This window comes from Alosa pseudoharengus, unplaced genomic scaffold (genome assembly GCF_046254945.1).
Source record: "Alosa pseudoharengus isolate Yale_2024_CS ecotype anadromous, Long Island Sound unplaced genomic scaffold, YU_APseudo_1.1 YU_APseudo_1.1_scf_10, whole genome shotgun sequence".
Taxonomy (NCBI): Eukaryota; Metazoa; Chordata; class Actinopteri; order Clupeiformes; family Clupeidae; genus Alosa; species Alosa pseudoharengus.
Genome location: NW_027468565.1, coordinates 11,721,134 through 11,744,221, shown reverse-complemented (window position 1 = coordinate 11,744,221; position 23,088 = coordinate 11,721,134). Strand labels below are relative to the sequence as shown.

The window sequence follows — 23,088 nt, the reverse complement described above, 5'->3', positions numbered from 1 at the left end:
ATGAGTTGGTGATTGTGTGAGACCGGAACTATAGGGTCCATCTTATACCTCTTTCTTTTTCAGGGTCATGTACATGTACATGTAAAAGCCCATAAGAAAAGTCATAAAACGTGCGGGGGCAGGACTGATCAAACAAAATGTTTGCAGACAAAATTCTGAAAAATGCTTAATAACGAAATTACTTCCTAGTGAAGGGATTTGTGGTCAAGCAACTTGACAATATGGTCTACCCTTGTAATGAGAAAGAACAACCCAAAATACGATACATTTATAGAAACACATTTAATGTATCAAAATTAAAACTCACCTATACACACACCTATATACAAAAATATGATTAGAATAACAGTATTTCTCACTGAAGCTGAACACACTGATCTCCTATTTGATAATGAATGGTCCTCTCACACCCAAACACATAATCATTTGATCGGGACTGTAAAATATGTACCCATCTTCAGGCCCTGTGCTGTTTCAACGGGAGAATAGGCACAGTGGGCAACACCTGGTTCTGGAAGACAAAGTCTTGGATGCGGCGGAAGACCCACAGGAAGATAAGCAACACACTGACATACTGGATCCACGCAAACTTAATCATCTCCCAGAAGCCTGGACGGTAAGTAAGGGCTCAGAATTAAAGAACATACAAATAGTCTGTTTAAGCGTATAACTCATTCTTTCATGCTGTCGTCTTTCTTTCTCAACAATTATTCAAAGTCTCCCAGCTGGGAGTATCACATGACTTAAAGAAAACTGTCTATCAGGTTGCAGGAAGCCAGAAGAATCTGGTTTCATCTTTCATCTGTTGTATTGAGACTTTTTTTTTAACAGCAAGCAAAAGATAGTATCAAGACAAGATAATCCTTATACAATGTCATAGCATGTAGGATGGACTCAATTGAAAGTCTCTGATGAAAAATGAGGAAGTAATAATAGCATTATTCAGTACAGAGCCCGACCATAGGCACTGAAAAAATGTTAAACAGAACATAAAACCCGTGGGACGCCAAGGCACTCTTCTTAAGAATAAAACCGCTTTAATAAATATGCTAGTTCATAAGCTCAATGGTGTTTTATGCCTCCAACGTCGTCTTCCAGGCAACGCTGCCACCACTGACTTAAAGGCACCTAATCTTAAACCTAACCCTAACCTTAATCCATGCCTAACCCCAGGGGTTACCAAATGGCGGACCGCGGTCCGAGTCCGGACCGTGACGTGATCCTATCCGGACCCGGACCATAATAGCCTAATTAAGATTTTCACATAAGATTTCAAAGCTGCGCTAAATGTTTCGTTGGTTAAGATAACAGCATTTACTTCAGGAGCTTCAGGAACCATCATTTCGCTTGCTGCTACTCAGCCAGTGAAATCTGTGAATTCTGATAAAGTCAAGCCAGTGAGTAAAGTAGCCTACTATGGGGAAGAGAATGATAGCCTGAAACGAGCGAGGAGAGGAGACGGGACGAGAAACAATCAGATGGATATCTAAGTTAACGATGTAAGTTATTTTCAAATCATCGATTGCTCAAAGAGGAGAAAGCAAGACAGCGAACAGAGCTTTATATAACGATACGGGGGCAATACCACGCAAAACTGTCACGTCCGTAACGCCAACTAAATATGGATGTGACAGTTTTGCGCGGAATTGCCCTGGACCTCTTCTATATATTCTGAGACAGGCGATTTTTAAAAGCGCCAATTTGAAGCACCTCTACTAGACAAAGCATATATTTTGAGCAAGCATAGGGTAGGCTAGGCCGTTTCAACAGTGAACTGAGACCACAGAATATTTTACGATTTAAGAAGGCAATATGATTGATCCACCACAATCTAGTTAAGCCTACATGCATTCACTGCCCAATAACGTGATGTTCCAGGGTTTCCAAGATTTCGGGTCAACATAAAAAAAAACTAAAAAACTAAAATTAAACTTGCTGATTAATGGGTTCAAGGAACCAGCTGTGGAATATCCATCCTTGTCTCAGCTCAAATTTTATTTTAAGTTCACGTTAAGATCTTAAAAATAGCCAAGGCTACTCAGTTTTTCTCCCCAATTACTCTTATCTTGCCTTATTTCTCCTCATTTCGAATGTTGCCTTTTAGGCTACTTATTTTATTTCACATTAAACATTAGGCCTAGGCCTACAATCTTCTATTTTTTTGAATTTCCCCTAGGGGATTAATAAAGTATCTATCTCTCTCTCTCTCTCTCTCTTTTGGCTCCATCCATCCATCCATCCTAATATTATATATATATATATATATATATATATATATATATATATATATATATATATATTGTACATACATATATAAATAGCCTAAACACGCACGTTAAACATTATGATGCTCCGGATCTTTGCTTGAGGAAATTTTCCGTAACTGGACCTCGCTGAAGATTAATTGAATACCCCTAGTGCCTTCCAGGCAGCGCTGCCTTGAAGACAACGTTGGGGGCATAAAACACCAAGATGAAGTTCATAATGGAATGTGTTAAAAACCATGAAAGTTCCATTATGAACTAGCATATTTATTAAAGCGTTTTAATTCCGTACACCATCTGAACGCTGCAGCCCTCCAGCCCCTCCCCCCTTGGTTTAAACTGTTGCAGAACATAAACCCTGTCCATTCTGAAGTCACTCACTGCCATAAAAGGATATCTGATGACCTCCACAGGATAGCGCACCTCTGCACTAATCCTGAAGGGAGCTCCAGCAGCTCGACCCACTGTCCAAACTGGACTTGTGCAGGAGAAAACAGTGGTCACTAAAGAGAGTACAGGATATGAGGAGAGAAATACATGAGGTTAAGTGTGAGATGAGTGAATGAAAACCTCTCAGATGTGTAAAAATGAAGTCCAGATGAAGGAAGATTGGGTGGGTGGGGGCTACAGCTGCATTTAAAGATAACTAGTGCAGTGCCCATTCAAAACATGTTATTCCTGTAAAACCTGTTGCCCATTTACATGCCCACTGCTAGGCCCGCTTTAAAAATAGGCTGATGGGTAACTAAGCTATCATCTAAGCATACTGACTATTAAGGATGTAACGATACACTCAATTCATAATTTGATACGATTCACAAGTTAAAGTTCACAATGCGATTTTCTTAGTTGAATAAGCTGCAGTCAGTGTTTATCGCAGGAAATATCTTAGTTAAGGTCTCTAACTGGGGGAGAGGGGCATATTGGGCTATGTATCCTATACTGTTATTATAATATTCATATTGTTATTATTATTATTATTATTTTACATTGTTATATCAACCCCTAATATAAAAAGAAAAATACTGTATTTCTGACAGCACACATTATGCAGATATTATAGCCTAAGTGTTGTAAGCTACATTAGGCCCCAACAGCTCTTTCTACCTCTTGCTGTCTCTTGCTGCTTCAGCTGTCAGCAGCACTGTTTAAAGCCTGGAAATATTGAAACAAAGTAGCTGAATGGGCTACCTCATCATAGTTTGGTTGGACTGTTCAGTTTCTCCATGTGTGTTTAAACAAAGTGATACTTTTTTTCTCCTTGGGTTGGGATAGGCTCTTTTGAGTCTGGGAAAATGCTTTTCCATTTACAGCGGGATTAAGATGATAAGAACTCAACTTGAATGCAACAGTTTTGACATTTGCTAATTTGACATTGTGCTAATAATGCCAGATTTAATAGCAATTTAGCAACAACAGTCCTTGCTTGCACGATTGTGAATGTTTGGATTAAATTGAGGGGCGTGTCCGTTGAGAAGGAGAGAGAGACAGGGGCAATGGGAGGGTGTAAGGTACTTCTATAAGGTACTCTTTGTCTTTGGTAAAGCTGCACATAGCTCTTCAATGAAAGAGCTATGAAGTTATTATTTATTTACAACCCCAAAACAGAAAAAAGTTTGGACGTTGTGTAAAATGCAAATAAAAACAGAATGTGATAATATACAAGTCTCGTAAACCCATATTTAGCAGCAAAATGGACATAGACAACATATCAAATGTTGAAAATGAAAATTTGGACTATTTCATGGAAATATATGTTAATTTTGAATTTAATGCCAGCAACATGTTTCAAAAAAAGTTGGGACGGGAGCATGTTTACCACTGTGCTGCTTCACCTCTTCATTTAACAAAATTCTGAAATTTTTTTATGAACTAAGGAGACCATTTGCTACAGTTTTGAGAATGACATTTTGTCCCATTAATCCCCAATATAGGATTTCAGTTGCTCAACAGTATGGGGTATTCTTAGTCATGTTTTTCATTCCATTATGCACCTAATTTGACAAATCTGGACGGCAGACAGGCCATCTTAACACCTGGACTCTTCCTCTATGGAGAAATACTATTTAAATATGTGCAGAATTCATTTTGGCATTGCTTTCCTGAAATATTCAAGGTCGTCCCTGGAAAAGACATTGCCTGGATGGCAGTATATGTTGCTCAAAACCTGTATACATCATTCAGAATTGATTGTGCTTTGCCAAATGTGCAAGATGCCCATGCTGTAGGCACTTAGGCTCCTCCACACCGTCATAGATGTTGGGTTTCGAACTGAGCACTAAAACAAGTTGGATAGGTTGGATACTTGGATAGGCCCTCTCCTCTTTAGCCCAGATGAGTCCATGATTTCCAAAAAGAATGGCAAACTTTGATTGGTCTAACCAGGACCTTTTTCCACGTTACCTCAGTCAAATTTAAACAAGCTCAGGCCCAGATAAGAGGGTGGTATTTTCATCATGTCTCAATACAATTTTAGCTGTTACAATGTTGGCTGCAGTTTTTGAATTGATATTAAACTGTGCACATAGACAATGGTTATCAGAGGTTTTCCTGAGCCCATACAATGACAGGTCTGGAAACAGGTCTGGTATTGATGCAATGCCATCTGAGGTCCAAAAGACCACGGCCATCCAATGTGTTTTTTAGCTCTTTCCCTTGTTTGCAAAGATTTCTCTGGATTCTCTGAATGTTTTAATAATATTATGTCCTGTAGATGATTAACTCCCCAAATACTTCACAATTTCATGTTAAGAAGCATTAAAATGTCATTGTTTCATCATTTGTGCACATAAGTTTACACAGAGTGATGAATACCCCTACATCTTCACTTCTAAGAGTCCCTGTCTCTCTGGGGTGCTCTTTTTCATACCCAATCGTGTTGCCACTTACCCTAATTAGTTGCGAAACATTCTTCCCTTTGTTTTCTTTATCATTACACAACTTTTCCAGCATTTTATTACCCAGTCCCAACTTTTTTTGAAACATGTTGCTGGTATCAAATTCGAAATTAGCATATATTTTCCACAAAATAGTCAAATTTGTCATTTTCAACATTTGATATGTTGTCTGTGTCCTTTTTGCAACTAAATATGAGTTTACGAGATTTGCAGATTATTACATTCTGTTTTTATTCACGTTTTACACAATGTCCCAACTTTTTCTGTTTTGGGGTTGTACTTATTTTTGTTCCACTTTGTAGGAGGACATTTTAACCTTTCAGATCTGTGTGCAAGAAAACCATATATGTGTGTTACAGAAATTGGGATGATGAGATGTTTAGCATTTGCAACATCGTTTCTCAAGGTGATTGGGCCTACGTGCTGGTTTGTTAAGATAGAGGGGGCCCTGAGATGGAGCTGCCATCTTCACCAAGGAGGTTGGCGCCATCATGTTTGTTAGGTCAAAGTTTGAGTAAATGTCACTGATGTTGGTTGTTAATGGACACATCCTTGTGTACAATGTTGGACGAGGTTGGGTGATGCGGTCAGTAAATATTTGACATGCCACAATGGGACATGTAAGCTTTAACAAGTCCTAGAAGAAGTGTGCCTTTTCTCTGTATCTTTAGACTGCGCTTGTTAGCGACAGGGTAGGTCTCCGGTACCGTGAATAAAGCTATCTGAGATTTCTAACTGACTGCTAACTCTGCCTGAGAAATGTTTTGAACAATCTAGTTCATCTAGCATGAAATGAACTAGAAATTGTATTTTGATAAAACACACCCACACACACAGGCACACACACACACACACACATGCAGACAAGCAGGCACATACACACAAACCCCATTACCCCCACATACACACTTACTAGGGCTGGGCCATATATCGGTATTACGACTACGACCGATATATTTTTGAAAACGATATGTAGTTGAGACAATATCGTAATACCGGTATTATGTCAAATAATGGGCCATTTTATCAAAGCCACTTGCTCTTCTGTGTTCAGACCATTCAGATAGCCGCAGCTCTGCTCAACTGCGCCCCTGCGTTTGCACGTTCTTCCTCGCAGCACTACAAACTTTCAAACATGACGGACACTGAGTCAGATTTTGTTTACCTTGATCAGAGGTTGGTGCTGATGCCTATTCCGTCGGCACATCAACGGCTAGACCGAGAATTCTCGTTGTGAAATCAAAATTCCACTGGAGCTCCAAGCGGTTTTGTACACACAGATTTAAGTTACAACACTGTTTACAGCTCTTCGACTCACGGTAAAATGTAATTTTTGGTACATAGCCTAGCTAATTTAAATACACTGATGAATGCTTGCGTTTAGCGATATACAGTAGCAGATCTAAAGTCCTCAGGGAGACAACCTACACGCTGATTTTATTAAGAGGATATGCACGCGGGGACTCGCGAGCAGTTAGGGGCATCATTTTTTATGATTCCTGAAACCCCATTCAATCGTGCATAGGGATTTTTCTTACGAACCGGAACATGCTAAAATGAACGCATACAAAACGACGGTAGCGTCCATCACACTCTTGAAGAGTGACTCAGTTACGTTGTTTAAGTAGCCCTAATTGTTTAAAACTATTTTTGTTGTTGATAGCAACATGTCTAGGCCATCATAGGCTACATTTGCTTGTCATCTAGGCCCTATCAAACCCTTACGGGTAAAAAAACTGCAGGTTTTTCAATATTTTTGTGCCCAAAATATTGAATTGTGCAGTACAATGTAGGCCTGAGTTGTGGTTCTCAGGTGTAGGGACCAGGCATGGACGGATTATGAACTTTCGGGCCCCTGGGCCCAGATGTATTAAGGGCTCCCCACTAATTTGTCGCATAATGTGGAAGGGGGGTTTGGGGGTCCTCCCCCAGAATTTTTTGTTGTAATTTCCTGTATTCTGGTGCATTTTGGGGATGGGCAATACTAAATTCAATCAGATTCATAGCCTACATCCTGATGTGTTGATATTGAGGCAATGATTCCATGCAAAGGCTTAGGCTTCAGGGCCCCCTGACACCTTGGGCCCCTGGGTCCCAGAGGTTAATTAACGTTGGTATCAAAGGGATCTAGCCTACTTCTAGGACCATGGGCGTCGGAGGCATTCTGAAAGTGGGTGGGACATTTCAGCGGGGGGTATGGGGGTCCTCCCCCCGAAAAATGTTTTTGGACTAGATGCAATTTCCTGAATTCTGGTACATTTTAACAGGTTATTTAGATACTTCTATATAACAAAATAAAGCCAGCCTACGAAATTAATAAAAAGTAAATCATGCATAATTTAAAAATAACTCAATATATAGGCTACTTGGCTACGCAATAAGGTTTCCATTACAGCACCGCGGACATTCAATGAAAGCATGAAAGCAGATGGTTTGTTTGAAATCCCGACACTCTTTCAACTACATGGAGCGTAATCAGGGATTAAAGTGAAAAAAAATCGTTTGACTGAACTTTTTTCAGGCCATAAGTCATACGTTGTTCATATCTACCTATAGAGATAGCACCCCTTTTGCGGTCGCGACCTATTGGTTTTTAATGTACAAAAAGATGCAAACAGCAAAGTAAAGGGAGTATTCGCCTTATTCACACGGCGGCCATTGTTTAAACCAAAACGAGGCTACAGGGTACACTTACTATATAATTAATGCCACCTACAGGCAGTGTTGGGCAAGTTACTTCAAAATCGTCAAAGTAATTTGTTACATTATAATATTACTGTCTCTGAATTGTAAGGCATTACACTACTATTGTATTACTTTTAAGTTACTTTTACCAAAATATCTAGAAATTGAATTCTGGAATTCTAAATGCAGTTTATTATGCTCAATGCAGCTCATTCCTTCTAATGGAGGGCGATGTGGTATAACATAATGACTGAGCTAGGCTTAAGGCTAACAACAGTAGAATGCAATAGGCGCAGTGATGGCTCATGATGCAATACAAGGAACAATCATAGCCAGAATTTTGTTAAAAGCAGACAAAAGGTCGAAGTCTGGTCAATTGTGATAGAAATGCTGTAACTTTAGGCTTAGGCCTACTCATTAAAATCAACAGAGAGCCCACTACCTGTATATTGTAACCCAAAACTTGTCAAGATAGGCTACACAGTGCCGCTGCTGGCCATTTTGGTGCCCTAACTGGTGAAATACAGTATTAACCCAAGTATGTCATCATATGGTCAACTATAAAGATGTAGGCTAATCTGCCTGTTCCCAGGGATGGGTAGTATTTCTGAAACATGTAATATGTATTTCAAATACAAAATAGTATTTTGTCATTTGTATTTTATTGGGTTGAAGGAAATGGCTCTGTATTTTGTATCAAAATACTTTATTGGTGTGTATTTTTGTATTTTAGAAATACTGCAAAATACTATATGTGAAACACACTAAAAAAGTAGATACTACACACAGGTGTAATGAATAATTGGTAATTAGGCAACAATGGTTTATTTTTATCGCAATCAGCTAATGTGAGAACAGCTGTGTTCAAAGACACTAACAGCTTTTCAGTGACGGCTATTGTTGAAGCATCAGCTCTGGTCTGAAGCACTGGTGTGAAGTCGTACGCAAGTAAAGATGAGCAAGTTTACCTGTGCAAGTTCACAAAATGACACCGACAAAAGCAACCATGACCTATTGTCTCCATGCCAATCTTTAACAGAAAAAATCTCAGATATCTCAATGAACCACAATGACATCAATAGATGGTAAGGTGTTGAGTGTGTTTGAATTCCCTTCCTTGTAGCATCCATTTCTGCATTCTTCAGTGGGGACAAGTTCACCTTGTTTAATTAAATGAATTATGATTTTCTTATTCAGTTCTGCACTGGACTTGAATTACGAAATTCGGCACAGATACACAATTATGATTTTGGCCTATTGATTATAATGTGGTTAATTGAAAGCTCTGTCAGTCGTTTTGGATAAGCATCAGCTGACTAAATGTAAATGTAAATTCTTGAATTATTCTTCTGATCACACTACATGAACTTGCATACGGTATACTATTTGGTATGACGGGCCAAATTGTATTGTTTTTTACTATATAGTTTTAATAGGCTAAATGTTTGGGATATTAAAAAGCTTTTTTGCAGTGCTTTCATACTTCCTTGAAAAAAGTATTTTGAGTATTTTCTAAATACAAAAATACAGTATTTTATTTTGATACATAATATGGTTACTGTATTTTGTAGTTTATTTTGATACATTAAAAATGAGGGTATTAGGTATTTTATTTTGAAATACATTCTGATGTATTTTTGCCCATACCTGCCTGTTCCCAGCATCAGAACACTTTGCGATGGTTAGCTTGTCGTAATTCAAGTCCAGTGCAGAACTGAATAAGAAAATCATAAGGCTATGTACAGTATCTTGAAGTTCCAGTATGTGAGAAACTTGATACGCCTTAATATCTCCAACCTCAAGTATGCAGCTAATAAGGAAATATAATTAAACAAGGTGAACTTGTCCCCACTGTAGAATGTAGAAATGGATGCTACAAGGAAGGGAATTCAAACACACTCAACACCTTACCATCTATTGATGTCATTGTCGTTCATTGAGATATCTGACACATTTCAAAGCAATAGCATTGCACCAAAGTGCTTTACATAAAATAATAATAATAATAATAATAATAATAATAATAATAATAATAATAAAAATAATAATAATAACAATGATACATATACATACATATAAACAAATAAAAAGGTTAGGGAGTCAGGGAGTGTTAAAAGCTAGGGAGAAGAGGTAGGTCTTTAGGTTGGATTTAAAAATACTAATAGTGGGGCAGGATTTCACAACATCAGGAAGGCTATTCCAAAGCTGGGGAGCATAGACAGAGAAAGCTCTGTCACCTTTGGATTTAAGAGAGGCAGAAGGAACACAAAGAAGACACTGGGAAGATGATCGAAGAGGTCTAGGAGGACAGTAAGGAATTAAAAGATATATTTTATCTTTAATATTTTATATTTATAAATACTGAGGTGCTAAACCATGTAAAGCTTTGAAAACAAACAGAAGAATTTTAAAATTAATTCTTTGTTCCACAGGAAGCCAGTGCAGTTTAGCCAACACAGGTGAAATGTGGTCACGTTTCTTAGATCCAGTCAGTAATCTGGCTGCAGCATTTTGGACCAGCTGGAGTCTGTTTAGAGTAGATTTAGTTACACCTACATACAGTGAGTTGCAATAATCAAGCCTAGAGGAAATAAAGGCATGTATAAGGATTTCTAAATCACTGTAGGAGAGAGAAGACTTGAGCTTTGCTATTGTCCTAAGTTGGTAAAAACTTCCCTTGACAACGCTGTTGACTTGCTTATTAAAAGTCAGAGAAGAGTCTAGGAAAACACCTAGGTTCTTGACCACACTGTGATGGTTAACAGACAGAGGGCCAAGAGACTTGCTCACATTGTTGACAGAATTTGGTGGTCCAAAAATGATTACTTCAGTTTTGCCGTCATTTAGCTGTAAAAAGTTGTTAGCCATCCAATTCTTAATGTCATTAAGACAAAGAAGAAGGTTTGTCAATGAGCAGGAATTTTCAGGGGCCACCGGTATATAAAATTGGGTATCATCTGCGTAGCAGTGGTAACGAATATTGAATTGATTGAAAATGGAGCCCAGTGGAAGCATGTATAAAGAAAATAATAGAGGCCCTAAAATAGAACCCTGGGGGACACCACACTTAATGGGAGAAGATGACGAAGAAGCATTGCCTAAATGCACTGAAAAAGATCTATCAGTTAGGTAAGATCTGAACCAATTTAAATGTATGTTTTTAAAGTTATCACGCTTTGTTACAGGTGTGACGTCATCCAGCCCCTTATCAGTGTCCAAATCTCCTCAAAATAGTTGTGATGGCTTTGGCTACGTGCGTGTTGATTTGTGCCATTTAAAGAAACGTGTGTGTACTATGCAGAAGTTGCTCAGCAGTTGTAGCGTAGGCCTATGCTAGACATCACCCAGCAGCAATCAATGCCCCCCCATCAATGCCCAATCGTAGTCCTAATCGTTTGTGCTGATTGCGCTGTTAAAAAAAGAAACAAAAGGAGAAAAGAAACATTTGTGTTCTTTACAAAGCTATATCGTGCTGACCTTAACCGAGAAAAGAAAAGACGTGCTACTATTTACGTGGCTGTTTGTGCTGCCAAAGGTTCTATAGTAGCCTACACCAGCTGCTTGTGCATAACGTCAGAATTACTGCAACCACTACCAGAATAAACCTGCAGGCCATTACTCAGCTGTGGAGAAACACCACTTCATTCTCCGGCCAGTAGCGTCTGCAGGTGTGCACAGCAGTGTGCGTAGGCCTACTATCACGCAGCTACGGAGTGGGCTACGAGAGACTTACGAGAGATAATTTCCCATGTGTGTGTATATTCACTCCAAGTTGGCCTACCATAACTCATCACTGCACTGTAGCCTATAATCTCTAAGATAAACAAATGTATTCTTCAATAATTGTATGCATCAGAATTACAGTGGATTGTGCACACAAGCAGCACTTAGGCTTTGTTGCTGACCCAAGTCTCCAAGGCCACCGTGGACTCTTGGGCTCGGTAGGCTCATTCAGTAATCCATCCTTGCTCACGGCAAAAATGTTTTGGGGCTCCGCTCTAGACTTCTGGCCCCATGTGCTTGGTAAACCAATGTATTAATATAGTTGTTATTTACACCAACCCTGTCACCTTTTAATCTTAGAGGGTACTAAAATCACAGATTTATTTGAAACATTCATATTCAAAGTGAAGCACTAAGGGTGGTTTACTGAAGTTGAATTGACAAATAACAAAATACAACTGCATTTATATTTGTTGTAAACAAGTACATCAGTTTAATGACTTGTTTTTCAACAGATTTGCAGAACAAATCCGTAAATGTGCATTAAATGAGCAATCTTCAACTACAAAATAAAACCAAAATAGACAAACATTAATAATCAAAAATAAAATGTCCCAAGATATAGATACTTATTCCTACTTCGTTCCTGGCTTTCAGGCATCTGCAACTCTGCAGTGGACGAACCTGCAATGATTAAATAAATACATAAATAAATGTAAAAAAAAAAACTATGTTAAATGTGTGTGTCATGTCATATTAACAGGCTATGTAACCATTTGCCATCAAGAAAACCTCACCTTCTGTGTCATCAGCTTGATGAGGTAGTTAGGTAGAGGTAGAGATGTGCTCCAAAGTACTTCAACAGTGTCTCTGAAAGTGCATATTTGATCGAGCAGAATGAGTTTATTTTTCTATCATTACTTACACTCATCAACAAGCAATTCCACATGTAACAATTCATATTTTATTGGCAAATGAGGCATAATCAAACGCTTAACATGGTGATCTACTGCAGCCTTAATATTAGGGTAGCACCGCTACATCACTCGCCACTATCTTAATCAAATTTAAGGTCTATTTTCATCACAGAAGTCTCCCCACCCAACATGATATATTTTCTCAAACACTACCATCTCTCTCCAAAGATCTTAGAGCAGAGCGCACGTACTGTTCCATCTTTGCCTATGAAGCTGGAACGTTACTGATGCCCAGAGTCGCGCTAGTCAGTGGGTTGGGGTTGGGAGCCTGGGCTTAGCCTGCTGTTGCTATCAGACTTACCACTATGTTACATATTATTGAACAGTAATAAAATATCAACACTTTCAGGTGCGAAATCAGAAACAATCCCTCTGTGGTAAATTTGCCTTCAGCTACGTTTCCATGTAGCTACTGTAAGTTAGTGCTAATGTCCACTTCAGTCAGCTAGCTAACTTTAATTTACAACATAAGCCCACCTAGAGCTAGGGTACATGCTTGATTGAACATCCAAAACAATCCCAATATCCTTGACATCTGAAATACACCTAGATAAATATATATTAATGGGAGACATTTCTCTGTTGATGGCGGGGATTTAGTTCTGGTGATGGCTTATATTCGATCATGACAGCTAGCTACCTCAAGCACAAAACATACTGTAAATAATCATGCAAACATACCTGTATCTTGCTAGTTTTTCTCCTCCTCTGTCATTTTCTTCTTTCTGTTTTCGGCACCAGAGGGATACGTCCTTTTTTGTGACTTGTCTTAACATCTCACCGTCTCTTTCGATTTTTGAACTTGATGCAGTGTCTGCACAAATTGTCTATGCACCCGAGACCTGTGTGAAGCTGGCCCCCCATGTTACTCAAAAATGATTAAAAACACTGATATTCGTTTGTGCTATGTTTGTGCCGGTTTGTGCCGTAAAAATTATCGTTTGTGCTGTTAAGGGTTTTAAGTAATTAAACTTTACATTTTTCTGGCCAGTGACGTCACTCAGCCCCCCATACTTGTCCAAATTTCCCCAAAATAGTCTCAATCGTTTGTGCTACGTTTGTGCTCATTTGTGCCGTTAAAAGTAACATTTGTGCTACTATGTTTTTTAAGATATTCCACGTTATTTGTTACACGTGTGACGTCACTCAGCCCCCCATCAATGTCTAAATCTTACCAAAATAGTCTCAATCGTTTGTGCTAGCTTTGTGCTGATTTGTGCCGTTAAAATAAACATTTGTGCTACTATGTTATTATGGTTTATTTATTACTCGCGTGACATCACCAGCCCCTCGTCAATGTCCAAAACTCACCAAAATTGTCTCAATCGTTTGTGCTATGTTTGTGCTGATTTGTGCCGTTAAAAATAACATTTGCGTAGCTATGTTTTTAAAGTTATCACGCTTTGTTACAGGTGTGACGTCATCCAGCCCCTTATCAGTGTCCAAATCTCCTCAAAATAGTTGTGATGGCTTTGGCTACGTGCGTGTTGATTTGTGCCATTTAAAGAAACGTGTGTGTACTATGCAGTGCGTGTGTGTGTATATTCACTCCAAGTTGGCCTACCATAACTCATCACTGCACTGTAGCCTATATTCTCTAAGATAAACAAATGTATTCTTCAATAATTGTATGCATCAGAATTACAGTGGATTGTGCACACAAGCAGCACTTAGGCTTTGTTGCTGACCCAAGTCTCCAAGGCCACCGTGGATATATGAAACTTTGCAAACAGCAAAGGAAGGAGGCAGCAAAGCTAGGAGTTATTTTAAATGGACAAGAAGGTAGGCTAAATTGGTATGTTTGTCAAAATAATGTTTAAACATTAAAGTCATACGACAGTAGGCTATACTAAAACTAAAGGTACATTTGTAGCCTTTTTAGCACTTTATAAAGTTGACTAAATTATTAGGCTACTCTTTAGCTATAAACCTAAGAAACAGCTTCCTTGCACTTGTGTTTTCTGCTCAGATCAGGAGAAACATTTGGTAGGCTACAGTTTGGGACGATTTGGCCAGTGTGTGTGAGACTGATGTCATGCGCATAGCAGATAGAACTTGGTAGGCTAATGTAAAAATATAGTTACAGAAAACACATTGATGGGCTGGACATCACGTGTAATAAACATAGGAGAAATGTCGGCGCAATCAGCACAAACGATTGGGTAGGCTATAGGCCTAGGTTTGGACATTGATGGAGGGGCTGGGTGATGAGCTAGGCTACAATTGCTGGACAAGGCCGCTGGACAATTTACATAGTAGCCTACCCTACAAACGTTTATTTAAATGGCACAAATCAGCGGCTATTTTGAGGAGATTTGGACACTGATGATGGGCTGAATGACGTCACACATGTAACAAAGCGTGTTAACTTAAAAAACATAGCTGCACAAATGTTATTTTTAACGACACAAATCAGCACAAACATAGCACAAACGATTGAGACCATTTTGGTGAGTTTTGGACATTGATGGGGGACTGGTGACCTCACGCGAGTAAAAAATAAACCATAATAACTTAGAAAACATAGTAGCACAAATGTTTATTTTAACGGCACAAATCAGCACAAACCTAGCACAAACGATTGAGACCATTTTGGAAAGATTTCGACATTGATGGGGGGCTGAGTGACGTCACACGTGTAACAAATAACGTGGAATATCTTAAAAAACATAGTAGCACAAATGTTACTTTTAACGGCACAAATGAGCACAAACGATTGAGACTATTTTGGGGATATTTGGACAAGTATGGGGGGCTGAGTGACGTCACTGGCCAGAAAAATGTAAAGTTTAATTACTTAAAACCCATAACAGCACAAACGATAATTTTTACGGCACAAACCGGCACAAACGTAGCACAAACGAATAGCAGTGTTTTTAATCATTTTTGAGTAACATGGGGGGCCAGCTTCATGGAGGTCACAATATCATATCCAAAAAAGTTCAACGGATTGGCCAACCTCATCAGCTGTCTCGATTGTGTCACTATAATCCAACTTTTAGACCGTTATTAGTCCTCCATACGTGTTCTTTTTTTTTAAGCAAACGCCCCAGGCCAATGAGACAAGCGTGTAGCTACAACATAAACAAAGCGGAACTCATGGCTGAGGTAGGCTATCTTCTTGAGCGGTCACTGATTGAGACACAGAAAGTTCTCAAGAACACTATTAGGTCTTTAAACATTTACCATCACTCACATTAATTCATCGGACCTAATATTTGTAGTTGCCTTAAAAAAAGGAAAAGAAAGGGTGATAGCCCCCCCCCCTCCTATTTTTTTTCTCATCGGATCTGCATCGATCTCAAATATGACATTTCTAAAATCAAATTGACGGAAATCCGTCGTATGACGGAGAACTTTAATCCTTGAGCGTAATAGTGATCATCAAATACCTCACCAGATTTCAGTGCCCATCAGTCCCAACATTTAACAATATAATCAAACAGTCCAAAAGTAAATTAAATATCAAACTAAACCGAAAATGTCATGCTTTTGAAGGCCTACCAGTATGCCGCTCCAAGAAACGCATGTCTCAAAATAAAACTCGCATAAGAAATAAAGGGCTGTCTCGAATACAATCCTGCCCCTAAAGGCCTGTACTTTGTCTTAAGACCCCGGCCATAATTTGAGGATTCACAGTATCTAAGTAGACAAACTGGCTTCAGATATCCAACAGAGTGAACTGAGATTGTGCAGTCTTAGCTGTGGTTAGTGACGTGATGCTGTTAATGGGGAGTTTTACATAGCCTAGCATAAACCTATAGGTTATTATTTATTTTGCGTACCTATAAGGCTTTTTTCCTTATCAAAAGTGAGGGGGACGACTGATCTCTTCAACACTGCGGGGGATTTGCCGCTTATCACTGTGTGTGTGACAGAAGCGGAATTGGAGAATGCGTGTAACAAAAAAAAAAGCTTACAAGCGATTTACGCGCAAATGGGAGAATCCAATAAAAATGACAATGAAGCACTAAACAGATGCTGAAAACAGCACTGGTATTTCGCACGGCAAAAGTGTGTGGGGGGGGGGGGGGATATATTTTTATGGAAATATTTGTGCTGTAGCCTAAGCTATTTTGCACTTCAGAATTATAACCATGCACACTCAGGTGGAATAGTTATGGTGATATTGCAATAAGTTCACAACCACAAAAACATATTCTACATTTCACAGTTCAGAAATGTTCAAAAATGGGTGTACATTTCAGCACTCCATGAAATTATGCAGAAGTGGTCACTTGTGTTATTCAGCTAGTTCATTTAAGATAATATATTGGTCATTGTAATGGCCATAGCCTATAACCTACATGCTCTTCCTTTTTCAGGATGTACCCATATCTGGGAACGTATGTGAATGTTTGCATATGGCTTATGTCAGGCTTTATATCAATATTTGTGTCTCATTATTTGATTTTCTTCATATTTTTGCACTAATGTCACTAGGAAGCATGCCAATATAAATATATTCATTTATCTGTGTAAGTGGGATTGGCTGGAACCTGACAATATAAGAACCATGATAGTGGGATAATCTATGGCTGAGCAATTTACAAAAATGTATGTAGGCCTACTGACAAATAGTTTACATTAGAATACATTATACATAATTTTGCCCCAATGAGGCTATATGTAGAAATGTGTTGCAATTTCAAAACCGGATTACTCAGGAACCACTTATTGCACAGAGGCATGCTTTATATCCTCGTATTCAGTATGGTTTGCTGTTTATTGTGATATTGGGTTTGCCACGTGTTGTGTGAAGAGTTAGTGAGATATTAAACCGAGAGTAATGGGTATGCACTGTGTGCAAAATGCAAATATGATTAGCCTAAATTGCACGTCGGTTTCTCGCGAACCATTTATCACAGCAACTTGGCGCTAATATCATTGGAAAGCTTATATTCCGCTCGTTCACATGATGTGTGATATCATATGTATAGGTTTAGTTTAGTTGAACCTCATCTGCCAGGTATTTGACCTACCAGGTTGACATTTCAGCGTGAAAAATACTCAATAATACTCAAAGCATACCTGAAGCCGGGGAAATGCGGGGGGAATGCGCCTGGGATGGCTTCTGAAGTAGCATCGCAAATGAGAGAAAATTTTGAAAATTCCACAGACAGGGGGTGCTCTTGAACCCTCTCACCGTCTCTGAAAGCATAACTAGTCGATCAGTGGCTCAACAGGTAGGTCTATACATAGGCTAAACTCATTTTTCAGGCATCTGACCGACCGGGTTGACACTTCAGCGTGAGAAATCGGGGGTGTGGCGTGTGAGCGTGTGAAACTAATCAAATGTGTGTGTCTCACGGCCAATGCGTGAGAGTTGGCAGCTCTGGGCCTATGTTATTGTTTACACTTTTTTGCACAGCTGTGTTAGAGCAGTCTGAAATCATTATAATTAAAGCTGGTTGAGTGAATACGAATACTTAGGAATTCGAATACTTAGCTCTTTCTGTTTAAAATATCGATATATATCGTATATTGCCAATCAGCTCCAAAATATATTGGGATATCAGTTTTGGTCCATATCGCCCAGCCCTACTCCTTGTGCAGTTAAATATTTACAAACAGGTATGTGCTGTGTAGCCTACTTTTTTCTTATTTGCACAACTCTATCTGTATGCCAATTGGTTTATTATATTGGCTTTTAACGGTAGCCTATGTTTTGTGTTACCTTTATTGAAAAGCTGTAGGCCTGTGTTGCCAATCAGGGTCGACCGAATATTGTTATTTGCACAGCCCTCAGAGCAACTGTATGCCTATTGGTATATGTTATTGTTTACACCTTTTTGCACAGCTCTGTTAGAGCAGTCTGAAATGAATATAATTAAAACCGGCTGTGTTGTCATAATTGTTGTGTTGAGTGAATATATGAAGCACTTCGCGCTTTCTGTTTGAAATATCAATATCGTATCGATATCGTATATCGCCAATCAGCCGCAAAATATCGGGATATCAGTTTTGGTCCATATCGCCCAGCCCTAACACTTACAAGCGAACACACACACACACATACACACACACACACACACACACACACAAGGTCTATTCTTCTATTGCTGCACTAACAATATCCTACAGCTACTGTAACATCATTATTCCTATTGTTCCTATTTGCTTATGCTTTGGATAAAAGTAAATCTGATTACGAGTTGAACTGACTACGGAATCTGGTCATTTTGTACAGTTTGCAGGTTACACGTGAACTTAACCTAAGCATGGTGTTTCAAGATGCCACAATGCTCTGCATAAAAATGAGCGTCAAATTCATGCATGGCATTGAATGATTTATTTGTGAAAAAAAAAAAAAAAAAATATATGGAAGGGGTTATGCCCTGTATGTATTGTCTTAAAGCTAACATTAAAATCTAGTAATTTTGCACGGGAAATGTAATTGTGGAGACAAATTATATTTTGCTAATGTGTCAGTAACTGCATGAAGACAATAAAAACATTTTTGGTGAAAGCAAGCCGATGACTATTAGTCAATATATCTTGATTTGCCATTCAGATCAGAAATGGCTAGTTGTCCATTACTGAGCATCTTGCAAGAAACTGATAATATTTCTAATGTTTTGAAACATGCAAATGTTCCACACCAAGTTCCAAGTTTCTAAATGAAAAAATAAAACTTGCTAATTTTTTTCTTATTATCTAGACTTATTCCTATAACAATACATAGATTTTGTTCATATCATTCATCCCTAAGCAATGCCAACTGAAAAAAAGCATGCAGCGGGGAAAATAAGTATTGAACGTCAAAATTTTTTTCAGTAAGTATACTTCCAATGAGGCTATTTGCATGAAATTTTCACCAGACATTAGTATTAACTCAGATAATCCACCCATATAAAAAAATCCAAACATTAAAGTCCATAGGTAGAGTTATGTGCAATAAAGTGGAATAACACAGGAAAAAAGTATTGAACACGCCTGCTGAAATTTCTTAAATACTTTGTGGAAAAGCCTTTATTCGTAATGACAGCTTCAAGGCATTTCCTGTATGATGAAACTAATCAGTCACAGTATTCTGGTGTGCGTTTGGCACATTCTTTTAAACAGATAGTCCTTTAATATTGAAGATTTCAGGGGTCCCTCTTGTGAATCTTGATCTTTAGTTAACTTCCAAAACTGTTCAATTAAATTGAAGTCAGGGCCTTGATTTCCTTTCTCTGAAACCAATTGAGAGTTTCCTTTGCTGAATGGTTTGAATCATTGTCCTGCTGGAAGGTCTAGCCATGTCTCATCCTCATCATCCTGGTGGATGTAAAGATTTTCCCAGAACAAAATTACTCCATTCATCATTCCTTCAACTGTATGAAGTCTGCTAGTACCATAAGATGAAAAACAGCCCACACCATGATGCCACCACCTCCAAACCTCACTGTTGGTAGGGTATTTTTAGGGTGATGCACAGTACCATTTCTCCTCCAAATATGGTGTGTAGTATGACATCCGAAAAGTTAAATTTTTAACCAGAATACATTCTCTCAGTATTTCATAGGATTGTTCAAATGTTGTGTAGCAAACTTTCAACGAGCTTTGACATGTTTTTCTTCAGCAATAGAGTCATGCGGGATGAGCGTGCATAGAGGCCATGGCGGTGGAGTGCATTAACTATGATTTTCTCTGTAACAATTGTACCTGCTGCCTCCAAATCTTTCTGGAGCTTTCTCAGAGTGGTCCTTGGCCCTTGGGCTACTCTTCTGACTATCCTTCTGACGTCCTGGTCAGAAATATTGCAAGGAGATCCTGTGCATGGCCAGTTGATGATGTAGTGATGTTCCTTCCACTTGCAAATAATAGCTCCAATAATGCTAGCTGGATGATTCTGAAGTTTTGAAGTGCATCTGTAACCATTTCCATTAATATGTTTTGCAACAATGAGGTTGCAAAGATCTTGGTAGAGCTCTTTGCTTTTACCCATCATGAAATGTTTGTTGTGTGACACCTTGCTATCAAAAAACCTTTTTATAGCCCACCAGTATGTACTAACCCAGCTTATATCAATTTGCACAGATAGGAGGGATAATTTCTCGAACTATTTATAGATTCCAGTTTGTTCTTTGCCATTCCTTCCATTTGTGTACTGCTTTTTCTTAGCGTGTTCAATACTTTTTCCCTGTGCCATTCCACTTTTTCACTCATAACACTACTTTTAGACATTAATGTTTGGATTTTTATATATGTGTGGATTACCTAAATTAATACTAATGTCCGGTGAAAATTTCATGCGAATAGCCTCACTGGAAGTATACTTACTGAAAAAAATGTTGATGTGTTCAATACTTATTTTCCCCGCTGTATATACTATATATATATTTTTTAAATGGTATACATCAAAGTGTGATTCATGTTTCAGATTATCGCACAATATGAAAAAAAATATGACAAAAATGTACTTACAGTTTCTTTTCTGGTATGCCCCAATGATTTTGACCAAATCATAGCTGCTAGCAAAGGGACTACTGCCATCAATGACTGATGTCTAGGGCAAAAAAAAGTTTCTGTTCATACAGAGGAAAAGATGGTTTATAATGCTAATTAAGGGCCTCACATGCATGCATGAGAAATAAGACATCTAAGTTCACAGGATATGATGAACATGACACAAGCTAACCTATGTTGTTTTCAACACAAACCATGGCAGCAGCAAACCTTAACAGAGCAAAGTAACTGAAATACTGAATGAAGTTACCTACAACACAGACAATAAGTGAGGCTGTGCAGCAGAGAAAGGCTAATAAGAGAGGAGGAAAGTGACTTTCTGTTCTAACTCAAAACAGACAAAACTCAAGAAAGCTCATTCAAGGATGCCAGGCATGGTTGTGACTTCACAATGCCACCCGTGTGCTATCTGAGGGACACAGTCAGTTGGGTGTGTCTGCATTCTGAGAGCTCACATTGTAAGTCGTGTGGAGGCCACGGTGAGGGAGCGGGATTCGCTGCTCCAAGCGCAGATCTCCACTGACAAAGAGCTCAGATCCTGGAACAGGGGAGGAGTGCTGCACAAATGCCAGTGTCTGCATGACAACAGTGGACATTCTCTACAAAAAGGAGAGAGGGATAGGGGTATTGACACAAGTACTTCAATGGATATAATGAAACAGAATGCTGGACAGGTGTGGGTGCACAAAGTGGTCATACAAAGAGCTGGTAGGAGAAGGTGAGAAGCAGCTGGATGCTGTAGATCTGCTCCTCAGGTGAGAGAGGAAGCTCCAGATGGAGATTCAACTGGTCTAACTTCCCATCTTGATTCTGATCCTCCTCTCTAGCCTACAATTTCAACAGAAATACATGAATCATGGAAACTCAGTTCATGTGAGTCTTAAGTCCCCTTGTTGAAGCACAATGACAGCTGCAAGGTGCTACATAGCGGTCAGAACAGTGTTTTGTATGAATCACTAAACAAGATGGAGCAAGTAGGCGCTTACCGAAACCATGGGGATTCGCAGGTTGCTTCCTAATAAATTATTTAAATGTGCATATGTGCTCCAAGCAACGTAGTCGCCCTTTGTGCTGGTTGCAGTTACCAGAAGCATCTGATACTGAAATCTGATAACAGGTTGCTCTTCGTACGTACTGCGCTTCAACCAGAATCCTGCACAGAATGTCCAGTTAGATGGTGACTTCACTCAGATTCAAATGATCTTATGACTAACGATGGTCTACCTAAAAACAACTTCATGATAAAGGAGGGCAATGAGATCTTATTCGACGAATGATTTTACCTTGACTTCTGTAGGCCACCAGGAGAGGAGGAATGTAGGTAAGACACAGAACAGCTATAGCAAACAACGTGGCTTTTGTGCATACGCTAGTTTTGTATCGAATTAACGCCGGGTGAGAGTATACTTCATAGAAGCCCATGGCTACAAAATTAAGTAAAACTTTTTATTTCAAAGATGCAAATGCAACGTTTTATAACATAAAGGCAGCAGTCTTGTAAAGCTAGCCAGACTGACAAACAACTTTAGCTAGAGCTAACTGGCTAGTGCCATGTAACGTTAGCTAACTAGAATCTAACAGTTCTATGCTGTGTGGATGCTACGACTAACGCTGGCTCAAGACCTAACACAATCAATCTAGACTAAAGTTAGTGATGTTTTGTACCATTTCCTGACAGGTTCGCTAAGTAAAAAGTTTAGAAGTTGCCATTAAGAAACAAGAATATTCCTTAGTTTACTAGCAAAAGCTAAAGTTAACGTTCTGTCTAGACGTCGCCGCGTTTATCCCCAACTTCCTGTAGATAGGCGTCTTAACGTTACCATGGCTGCGATTATCCATAGCAACAAGCTCTCCACTCCCACGGGTGGGCAGCGTAACATTTACATTCCAATAAATATCAGCTAGATCTATGTGAAATTATTTGAAAATGGTTTGACACTGGATCTTTAATTCCACGATTTACCATTTCGGGTTGAGCCGTAATTTGAGGTGTGTAACATTATCATTATACCAGTATGAGCACTTAATTGGCTGAAAACAACAACAACATTATCTCAGTATTTAGACTACACTACACTACGCTAATGTAAA

At 38.9% G+C, this 23,088-nt stretch overlaps 2 protein-coding genes across 2 annotated transcripts in view; one reads left to right on the top strand and one right to left on the bottom strand.

The window, feature by feature from the left end:
- Nucleotides 1-267: 267 nt before the first annotated feature.
- Nucleotides 268-22,760, bottom strand: tmem231 (transmembrane protein 231). Its single transcript, XM_076263357.1, has 7 exons — nt 22,281-22,760; nt 21,984-22,150; nt 21,697-21,825; nt 21,453-21,596; nt 20,956-21,037; nt 2,662-2,767; nt 268-620 (listed from the first exon to the last, which is right to left on the bottom strand). The coding sequence occupies exons 1-7, from the start codon at nt 22,417-22,419 to the stop codon at nt 458-460; spliced, it is 930 nt and encodes a 309-aa protein (XP_076119472.1). The 5' UTR covers nt 22,420-22,760; the 3' UTR covers nt 268-457.
- The window catches only part of gabarapl2 (GABA(A) receptor-associated protein like 2), a 67,038-nt gene continuing 66,115 nt past the window's right edge, over nt 22,166-23,088 (top strand). The window contains exon 1 of the mRNA XM_076263372.1: nt 22,166-22,318. Within this exon, the coding sequence (XP_076119487.1) occupies nt 22,252-22,318 (67 nt within the window). The 5' untranslated portion in view covers nt 22,166-22,251. The remainder of the gene's footprint in view (nt 22,319-23,088) is intronic.

What these genes read in the sequence shown, in the direction of transcription:
- tmem231 (XM_076263357.1), bottom strand. Translation starts at nt 22,419, where the DNA reads ATGGGCTTCTATGAAGTATACTCTCACCCGGCGTTAATTCGATACAAA. An exon ending in GCCTCCACACGACTTACAAT is followed by an intron (nt 21,038 to 21,452) that starts GTGAGCTCTCAG and finishes TTTTTGCCCTAG; the next exon opens with ACATCAGTCATTGATGGCAG. An exon ending in TATCCTGTGGAGGTCATCAG is followed by an intron (nt 621 to 2,661) that starts ATATCCTTTTAT and finishes CTGAGCCCTTAC; the next exon opens with TTACCGTCCAGGCTTCTGGG.